The following is a 10,647-nucleotide window of genomic DNA, read 5'->3' as shown; positions in this document are numbered from 1 at the left end:
ATTACTCTGTAATAATAAAAAAATAAAAAATAATAAAATAAGATTTTTTTTTTCTTTTGAGACGAAGAAAGGAGTTTAGGGTAATGAAAACACATGTCCTACCTCAAATAAACATAAAATTAGAAAACATGTATTATTAGCTAATTAAACATTGATAAAACTTGAATTATAAATCAAAAACACTTAACAAATCACTCTCTCCATGCATAAAGTATTGTCCTATTTTCCTATTTGGAACATCTCTTTTTAAACACAAATTTTACTTTTTTGTTATCCTTTCATTCATCCAACACTTTAAATAGGCAAATTTTTCAATTCATACCATTTTTAATCTCTAAATTGTCATAAATAATAAATTTGTCAATTCCTAAAGCAAAACACTTACCTAAAAGACCGTCTAAATATACTATAAATTAGACGGTGGGTGGGAGTATAAAAGATCGTCCCTCCAAATCCTCCAAGATGGTACATCACACAATAATACATAAACAATAGCTCTACAATTTTACAGTAATTCCATTTCCATGGAGGATTCTGCTTGCAAGTAGAGTTACTGAGCAATTGGGGAAACAAATTCAGCTTCTATATACACAAGTTTAAGTAAATCAGAACAAATCAGAGCAGGATAAACTCAAACCTCATTGCTTCAACAATATAAACGGCGTAATCCTGCCCCGGCACCCGGAAGGTACCAAATCGGAATACAAACTGCAAAGCCATAACAAGAAACATTACACGTTAACATTAGCATTCTTAATTTTCATCGATACAGATCATAGGCTGCAAAGTTACCCGGAATGTGATGGGGCGCAATCCTCAGAGGTTACGAGGATCCATAGACAGAGCATCGCTGAAGTGGCCGGATATTTTGGTCTTGCAGTTTGGGCACATGTAGCCTATGGAATCTGACGGAGTTTCTGAATCAATACCCTCAAGTTTGAATTCTGTTCTGCACCACACGCATACAGTTATCTGATTTTCATTCAGCATAGCATCGTCTGAACCAAATGCAACGGTAGAATTGAATCCATCATCCATCACACTGTCAGCTCTCAAATTCATGGGGCCACCCGGCAAAGATGGCAACTCTTGTTCATTCACAAAATCATACTGGAAGGGCCCAATATCATCAAACCTCAGTTCTTCAAAGCCTGTAACACTTTCAATCTTCTGAGCAGCTACTGAAAATTCACTTTCTCCCTTCAAAAGAATACATAAGACAATGCATATATCATTGAAGAACTTGCATATCCAAAAAGTCGTATATCAAATTAAAAGTCACCAGTTAAGATATGTGAAATCTAAAAGATTCTAGTGAAACATGCCAAGTTGTCGCACTCAATAAAAAAGACTTTATTATGCAAAACTCCGCACTTAACAGCAATTGACATAATGCACAAATTTGGTAAATGGTTAATGCACTATTACAGTCTTGTAAATGGATGCACAAATCTTTAATGCTATAGGTACTCTCTCCCCCAAACAGCGACAAAAATATAGCAAGCCTCGACATTTGCATACCTTTCCCCAATATATATTTAAGGCTTCATACTAATAGGTTACCTTATTTGACGCAGATTCAAAGGGAGGGAAGAACTGCAGAGATTGATCCAACGGCACAGGAGACACCCCACCATGAAAAACATCCTCAGCGACAGCTATCCCAGTTGTATCTTCTGGATGATCATCACTCGGCTTCAAACATCTGTTATCATAACCCATACCCAAACTACTTTCACAATTTTCGATTTCACCTGCTCCGGAAGGGTTGGAATCATTTACACAATCAGTATCCATCTTAACATTCACACTCCATGCATAATCATCATTCCTAACAACGTCATTATCCACTGTCATGACTTCAGTGTCATGATTCAGGACTTCAAGATGAGCACTGACAGCACTGGAATCTTCCTTTTGAATTTCAACCGGATCCGCAAGAAAATGTGCTTCATTAGCAGTGGGAGCTGCCTGAGCTTCTATGCTCAATACACTTGGCTCATTAGAAGTTATAGCCTTTTCACCAGTATCGACTGCAGAAGTTTCAACAATGGAATTATGTGCTATTTCAATGAGAGCATCCATTTTTGATGACCTTGAGGGAATCTCCTCGGGCAATGGAGGCTCAGGGGGCTTTTTCTCAAGATTGTTAGGAGCAGTTGGCTCATTAGAATTTTTCCCAGAGTTCCTCACATGAATACCTACGTGACCATTATAGCTACGCCTTTCCAGGAAAACTTTGTGACAGAACTGGCATTCGTATTTCCCATCTTTGATAATAACACCCTCTCCAACAGGTGCCCCGAACTTGTGTCGTTTAGTAGTCTTTTGATGGAATGTAAACAGATGCTGTAGATACGCATCCTTATCATCAAATCTAAGATTGCATTTGACGCATTCATAATTGTCTTGAACTTGGACTTCAGGGAGGTTTTCTATGCCTTCCAAACAATTATCATGTGAATTGCGTGAAGATTCACCCAAAGTTGAACGGCCTAATTCGTCGTGCGCAGCATCATCTGCCTTGTCAGCAAGAGAAGAACCCTGTTGCAGCTCCAGTTAATATTATCGCATCAAGATTAGCAAAAATAGTAAGTAACACCAATATGCTTACTTTTTCAGAAGGTATGTTATGTGTTTGTTGAACACTATAAGTTTTTTGATCCGCTGCGCTAGCACCGAAATGGGATTTCAAAAAAGAAGCAGCCTCTTTGCATGACAGAAACTGTTGCCCAGACGGACTGGTAAGGAAAGAGCGAAAACTTTAGCTCACAAGACCAGAACACACCGCGCGCTAAAAATACTACATCCCAACCCACAACCTTATAACACGTGGACTCTTATAAGAACCAACAATTCAAATCCCGAAATCCTAAACAAGACAACATACATAAAAGATAACTACTTAACACTAACTCAATAAGGACATCACCAAATTATCCATTGCAAACTGAAAAACGGCCCCCATACTTATAAAAGTAATATCACTAAAACAAATAATATACCAGCATTTAAACCACATAAAACTTCTAGGACCGATAAGCGTCACAGCTGATTTATAACATAGTACTAAGTGAAATTTTTCATCCTGCTTTCTAATAGATACAATTACCTTATGTAGCTGTAATTATATCCACCAATTATACACACAATCTTATCACTCTAAAGCCCCAATTACTGTACTTGATCAGATTCTTCAAAATGGCATTTGTAATACTCAAAATGAAACATTCCTACAATAATCATTGAGACTAAAAGATCTGATCTATCTCCACCAAGTTAGTAGATAAACTTATGAATGCATTATCTGCTAGAAACAAGAAATTTAAGGAACAACATTGTGAAGATCAATTCATCCACACCTGATGTATCTGCGGCAATAAACAGAGACACGAAAATCTCGTCTCCTGAGGCCAAGCAAGAGCTTCCATCCAATGGGCAGTGCATCGCCAAAGATTGCAGCATCCACATACTTCCTCTTCTTCCTCCTGCTACACCACTGCCCCTCCAAACTCCACAGAAAACCTAAGACACCATCCTCAGTCTCTAGCCCCATTGTCCTCTTCTTCAATTCCTCGGTATACAGCTCATCCCCATTCTTCTCCAATTCCTGAAGATCCACGACCTCAGCTTTGGAATTTACCTGCTGCAGCTCCATCCCATCCCCATTCTCAACAATCTTGTCTTGGCTCGAATTCTTACTCTTCCTCACACCCTTGCGCTTCACCTTCAATTTCTCTTGTAACCCTAGAAACCCTAAGTCCACAGTTGGGGTAACCATAGGTTTAGGTTCCTCCGGAGGCGGAGGCGAGGGAGGAGCGGGAGGAGGAGGCGGTGGATCGCGATTGCCGCTCAGAAAGTGCTTGAGGAAGTGGACGATAGAGTGGCTTACATGATCGGAGGAGAAATGGGGTTGTCTGTGAGGTTTGAAAGAGGGATGAAGTCCAGGAAGGCGTGAATGGGAGCGGTGATGGAGTCTGGAGTAGGTCTGGCGGCGACTTCCGGCGGACTCGTTAAATACTGATCGATCGAGGTGTGGAGAAACGACATCATCGGTCCGCCGCACATTGTATGAAGAAACGGAGCACAGAGAGAGGGCCTGCAATTCTGACTGAGACAGGTAGCTGATGTCCACCTGTTTCAAAGTCTCCACCGGAATTCCGGCGCCGCCGTGGGAGGAGGACGGCGGCGGGGGTGGAGGAGCAGAAGAATTGGCCGCGTGGACACCGGCCATCATCAGGTTAGCTAAACAGGACCCGTCCTGCCCTGTCCCGTCCCGTCGGTAGAAACTAAAATAGAAGAGAGTAGATAATACGGAAATGGATATAATTAATAAATAATTAAAAATATATTAATTAAAATAATATTAAATTAAAATTAAAGTATTTAAATAAAATTAAAGTATATAATTTTTTTTTAAAAATTGATAAATGTAGACGGTAACTGGATAGAGAAAATAATAAGGTAGATAGTTTGGTTATTGGATATTAATGTGAGACAAATGAAACTAATAAAAAAAATTATATTTTAAATTATATTTTGAATTGAAACTAAAGAAAATATTTTAAGTCAAAATATTTTTAAATTTTTATAATAAATCAAAAAATAATATTAGTCTATATTGTTTGTATGCTCATTTTCTTTTTTCATCGTAAAAGAATATTTTTAATTTTATTTTGGGAGTAACTATAAAATGAAATTTTAAATATTTTTACTTGTTTTTTTTTAAATTTTCGTCCAATTATACATACACAATTTTTTATAACGAATGCACTAATTATGTCATTGGTAAAAATATGTAGAATAGTTTTTATATTTTTATTTTTTACTTTATGTATACTTGTAATGATATTTTCTTTTATAAGACAACGAAAAAAGTATTATTACATCAAAAGGCAGTACAAATTTTAAAAGAAATACAAAAATACTTTAATTGGTGTTTTATAATACTAATTAACATTTGTAAAACAAATTATACAAATATAAAAATATTTTTAATGTCAAGTAGAATAAGGCAAAAAATAAATATGACCTAAGAGGTATACAGAAGTTTAGAGTAAATCTTTCTGAGAGGCAAACCCCACATTATTTGCTCAAAGTTGTCCAGAGCAACAACTCCCTTTTCTGCGAGCCAATCTGCTACTAAATCCCCTTCGCGGTGTATAGAGTATATGATAGGTGCTTGGTGAGAATTTGTTTAATTGCATTGATTAGCCTAGTCTATCGATAATGACAAAGGTCGCTACTAAGGATTAGTTGGATGGCGTGAAGGAAATCAGAATATATTGTTAATTCTAAAAGGTAAATTTTAGATACCATGTTAATTTCTTCCTATATCACCATTAATCAACTGAACAAATACCATAGCTTGTGGGCATTTCCCAGCTAGACTGGCCAGCCATGTTCCACCGTCCCTTCAAAGCCAACATTCAAATCCAGCTCCGCAATGATTCACATTTTGTCATTTTCATTGCAGCTTAGGATGTATTTTTTATTTCTAGTTTCATTTAAGACAACCGATTTGAGACAAAGTTGTTTTGGTTTTTTGGATAGTTGGCTCCCAAAGAAGGCATGATACATAACTGAAGCTTGCAGATTCCCAGTCTTGGGACTAGTCAGGCAAAAGATTTTCTCATTTTTTAATTTTCAAGTCATTCATAGTCTAGCCAAGAAATCGGTATGACCAATGTTAACATTGCGCAAGATCAACTCTGCGATCTCATTTTCATTAGCATCGTGTCTACTTCGAATGAATTATTGGAAATGTTCTAGTACAAAGTAATGAATTAATTTTTCGATTGATTTTTATATATTTGATATGTATGATAGTGAATCTTTCAATCTATCACATTTTACCACTTAAATATAGAATTTGACGGAGAAAATATGCAATTTAATATTTTTTATGTTATAAAATATCGTCCTGAAATTAGATATTATGAATGTTATGTAACAAAAATATTCCTTCTTTACTTCGAATTTCTTTAATATATATATATATATATATTTTTTTTGATTTTAATGTTAAAATATACTTTCTCCGTCCAATCTATGGTGTCCCTTTAGTGTAGACACAATAATTTATGAGAAGTAAGATTAATAAATAATTAAAAATATATTAATAAAAATAATTATCGTATAATAAAAATAATTTTAGATTAATCAATTAGTCTAATTAAAATTTAAAAAATTATAAATTTAAAAGTTTAATATGAAATTAAAGTATATAATTTTTTTTCATGAAAAAAAAAATAACATTATAAGTCGAAAGAATGAAAATGTGAACAGAATACTGAAATGGATGGAGAATTTGATCAAAATAAATTTAGAAATATTATTAAAAAATTAATAAAATAAATAATACTACTAATTATTTATTTATTAAAATAAAGAAAAGGAAAATGAAAGGAAGCGAGTATGTCTACGTGTCACTCCCAAAACTTTCTAGTTGTTTTCCATCACTTCATCTTCCTTTTGTGGTCTGAATTTCAGGTCTGTGCAGCACTGTCACTTTCAGGTATGACTTGGCAAATACATCCCTTCGCACCTCACCCACTTCTCTCCATACTCGACGACGTTCCGTTCCATTCTGAAGGACAACAACCAAGCCGAGGACGATGAGCGCCGCAACTGCTGCCCTCACGTCCACTATTTTCGGGAATCGAAATCCGCGCAGCAGAGGATGGATCGAAACTCTCCACCCCAACGCCAGGAGGCCATTCGTGATGGAGGCCTCTGCTTCTTCCACCGGCAAGGAGAAGAAGAAGCAGCCCAAGGGGAAGTCCAAGCGGAAGCAAGTTTTGGAAGAGGAGAAGCCGAAATTGGCGCCGGAAGATAACGCGGAAGTGGCAGGAGGAGTTTCTGCACCTTCTGTTTCGGCGATCAAAAACCGTTTCGACGAGGTGAATCCCGTCGGTTTGGGGCGTAAATCGAGGCAAATCTTCGACGAAGTGTGGCGGAAATTCTCCGAATTAGGGCAGATTTCGCGCACCACTCGGACGGACGACGATGAGGCGCTTCTCCTCAGGGAGAGCGGGCCAATGTGCGAATTCGCCATTCCCGGCGCGCAGAACACCACCGTGCTTGTCGTCGGCGCCACCAGCCGCGTCGGCCGGATTCTCGTCCGCAAGCTCATGCTCAGGGGTTATACCGTCAAGGTAATACTCTCTCAACTTCAAAATTGTGTGTTGCCATTACTATTAGGATTCGACTTGAGCATATGATTCCTATGATCTTGCTGTGAAGGTGAATTACATTCTAACTGCACCACCATTACTGCAACGCCATGAATGATCAAATTAGGTTAATTTATTTATACTGCAATTGCCCTAATTCATTAGAGACATAATATAGCTGTGAGAACTTATGCTTACAGGCATTAGTGAGGAAAGCAGATGAAGAAGTGTCGAATCTGCTTCCGACTTCTGTAGAGGCTGTGGTAGGAGATGTTGGTGAACCTTCGACGCTCAAAGATGCCGTTGAAGGCTGTAACAAGATTATCTTTTGTGCCACAGCTCGCTCAACGATCACTGGGGATCTTAACCGAGTCGATCATCTCGGAGTTTATAATCTAACCAAAGCATTTCAGGTATGATTTCATGTTTTCGGGCGGATAAAATATATAGTTTCCATGTTACTAGATCTTTCAGTTGATCTTAATTTGTTTGTTGAATGTTTTCAAGGACTATAACAATAAGCTTGCGCAACTACGAGCTGGGAAAAGCAGCAAAAGTAAGCTTCTGATTGCGAAGTTCAAGTCGCAAGAATCATTGAATGGCTGGGAAGTTCGTCGAGGGACTTATTTCCAAGATGTTATTGCTACTAAATACGATGGCGGAATGGATGCTAAGTTTGAGTTCACAGAAGATGGAGAAGCAGTTTTCACAGGTAAAAGTAATAACTCGTGATTCATCCGTTTCGTAATTTCCATGTTCTTTAACACTTTATTTTTTCCATTTAAACAAATAGGATATGTTTTCACTAGAGGCGGCTACGTTGAATTGTCGAAGAAACTTTCACTTCCTCTTGGCTCTACCCTTGACAGGTACAGATTACAGAATCCCATCGTAACTACTTCCCTGCATCTCTCTAGACGAATACATTCTGATCATTAATCAAAAAGAGTGCACATTCATAGCCTGATAATTCTATGATCATATTGCAATGTTACAGGTATGAGGGCCTTGTGTTCTCTGTTGGTGGAAATGGAAGATCATATGTAATAATTCTCGAGGCAGGTCCGTTGGCAGACATGTCACAGAGTAAAATGTACTTCGCCAGGATTAGTACCAAAAGTGGCTTCTGCAGGGTAAGTTAAAACATAGGATGTGAGAAATGTTGATCATCTCTGCTCTGTTCTTCGCCATTTATACGAACATTAGATGAGTGTTATGGTTACATCAACGTTTTCCTTATGATTTTTTCCCCTGCCAACAGGTTAGAGTACCGTTTTCTGCTTTTAGGCCTGTGAAGCCAGAGGATCCACCACTGGATCCATTCCTTGTTCACACATTGACCATCCGATTTGAACCCAGACGACAGGTTTTCTGAAAAGAACTCCATTCCCACTGACTATATATCTATCTATATATATATAGATATATATTTGTGAAATGATTTAGTTAAATTACATGGACGATCATAGGTGCTGGTTGTAGCTCCCTTTCAAATTCAATTTTTTTGAGTTTCACTTATTTTTATTGCAGAAGCCTACAGAAGGCCTGGTTGGGCCGAAACAGGATTTGAGAAGCTTCCAGTTGATTTTGGAATATATCAAAGCTTTGCCTGTAAGCACAATTCATCCTTTCTCAATATTATTTGAATTATGAGGGCTGAAAGAAATGAAAAAATAGTAATAATTATATAATTAGATGAACACATCTTCAACAGAGTTTGCTTATATTTGATTGAAGTTGTGTGTTTTTATTCGAACACATATTTAACTTCATTTTTAAATATGCTATGCATAAGATTTGCACCCCATTATATTAACATGCCAGTAGATTCTGATTGTTGCAGACTGGGCAAGAAACGGATTTTATCTTAGTCTCATGTACAGGATCGGGTATTGACCCTGTTAGAAGGGAGCAGGTTCTAAGGGCTAAGAAGGTCCCCTTCCTTTCTATCTCTTCCGGTTGGTTTTTTTAGCCATGCTTTTATTTTCTCTAAACAGAATTTTTGCAGGCAGGGGAGGATTCACTGAGGAGATCAGGCCTCGGGTACACGATCATTCGCCCTGGTCCTCTATTGGTAAAAACTTATTCGAATCTAATCAATTGTTCTGTGATTTTTTCTTACAAGAATGAAATGAATTTCAGGAAGAGCCTGGTGGCCAACGAGCTCTGATATTTGACCAAGGAAATCGGATATCTCAGGTTAGCGCAACATCATTTTTTTGTAAGTCTTTTATTGTTTCGTGCTTTGTTCACTTAAACATCCATGCTGGTATACATATATATATATATATATATATATGTATGTAGGGAATTAGCTGTGCAGATGTTGCTGACATATGTGTGAAAGCGCTGCACGACTCGACAGCGAGAAACAAGAGCTTTGATGTGAGTAGTCGATTAACTATATTGATTTAACGCTGAAAAATGGAGCGAGTGATATTTGTTTTGATCAGGTTTGCTATGAGTATGTGGCTGAACCCGGTAAGGAGCTTTACGAGCTGGTATGAACTAACTCTCTGTGTACTTCTACGGACGCGTTTTTGTTGAAAACTCTGTATGAGCAGATGCGCGCGTGTTTTGCAGGTCGCACATTTGCCCGACAAAGCGAATAACTATCTAACACCAGCCCTCTCGGTTCTGGAGAAGAACACTTGATGTATGTATTCGCGACGTATATATATATTTTTGTCGATTTTTTTGTTTCTTTTTCTACGTAAAGGTATATGTATATGTTGTAATATAAATGTTGAAAATTGAATTGACTGCAAAGAAATTTCATTCTATAGTGAGTTATACAAGAATTGTGCCTAAGTTCATCCTCACAGTACGGGATCACTCTTACAAAAGATATATATATATATATATAAATACATGTATATATGTGTATCAACATTTTGACCTTCTAGAGAGTGGAAATGGGCCTTTAACAGCCATAATTAGTTTGAAAGTGTTTTTTTGTATGATGTGATAATTCACGATCGCTACTCTTTTTACACTAAACGAATAATGTGTGGCCGATAAAATCTGAGAGTATCGAAAGTTTGAATTCATGATCTTACGGTCACACGCCATCAGATCATTCATCACTAGTTTTTGCTTCTCGTTTATCCAACAACAATAGTTGGCCATCAAATATCAATCAATAGGCAAGTATCATGATAGAACACTACACCACGCCATATAGCCACAGCTGTCGATGATGACACTTCAATGAAACAGTATTATCAAAATCGCATCATAAAGCTTTGCAAGTCTGACTTCGATTTCCATTTTCATGTGACAAATATTGTCAATATATATAAATGTTGATTAATCGGTTTAAAATCAACTGATATAATTTAATTAAGTAAATTAAAGTTCAAAAAAAATATGAAATCAATTAATCCAAGCCTTTATAGACATTGTTACTTTATTTTTGAAAATATTATACAAACAATCAAAAGTATTATTGAAAGGGATTTGTTTTTTCAGA

At 37.1% G+C, this 10,647-nt stretch overlaps 2 protein-coding genes across 3 annotated transcripts; one reads left to right on the top strand and one right to left on the bottom strand.

Annotated features, from left to right (window-relative positions):
* Nucleotides 1-315: 315 nt before the first annotated feature.
* Nucleotides 316-4,288, bottom strand: LOC127254498 (uncharacterized). The gene is made up of 5 exons (XM_051279629.1): nt 3,363-4,288; nt 2,615-2,741; nt 1,564-2,544; nt 793-1,200; nt 316-708 (listed from the first exon to the last, which is right to left on the bottom strand). The coding sequence occupies exons 1-4, from the start codon at nt 4,235-4,237 to the stop codon at nt 817-819; spliced, it is 2,367 nt and encodes a 788-aa protein (XP_051135586.1). The 5' UTR covers nt 4,238-4,288; the 3' UTR covers nt 316-708; nt 793-816.
* A 2,231-nt stretch (nt 4,289-6,519) lies between these two features.
* Nucleotides 6,520-9,976, top strand: LOC127256153 (protein HIGH CHLOROPHYLL FLUORESCENCE PHENOTYPE 173, chloroplastic). Of its 2 annotated transcripts, XM_051282005.1 has the most exons (13): nt 6,524-7,157; nt 7,376-7,588; nt 7,683-7,887; nt 7,969-8,044; nt 8,173-8,308; nt 8,437-8,541; nt 8,706-8,786; nt 9,019-9,108; nt 9,184-9,249; nt 9,318-9,374; nt 9,483-9,560; nt 9,629-9,676; nt 9,759-9,976. In XM_051282005.1, exons 1-13 carry the CDS (start codon nt 6,618-6,620, stop codon nt 9,828-9,830), a joined length of 1,767 nt encoding a protein of 588 aa, XP_051137962.1. In that variant the 5' UTR covers nt 6,524-6,617; the 3' UTR covers nt 9,831-9,976. The 2 variants fall into 2 exon arrangements, 1 of the variants encoding a protein (XP_051137962.1); XR_007839775.1 differs by lacking the exons at nt 9,483-9,560; nt 9,629-9,676; nt 9,759-9,976 and having other exon boundaries at nt 6,520-7,157; nt 9,003-9,108.
* The last annotated feature ends 671 nt before the right edge of the window (nt 9,977-10,647 follow it).

The sequence above is a fragment of the Andrographis paniculata genome, unplaced genomic scaffold (assembly GCF_009805555.1).
Source record: "Andrographis paniculata isolate CXL003 unplaced genomic scaffold, ASM980555v1 Contig12END, whole genome shotgun sequence".
NCBI classification, from domain to species: Eukaryota; Viridiplantae; Streptophyta; class Magnoliopsida; order Lamiales; family Acanthaceae; genus Andrographis; species Andrographis paniculata.
Note: the sequence above shows the minus strand (reverse complement) of the source record. Positions and strands in the feature narration are given on the sequence as shown.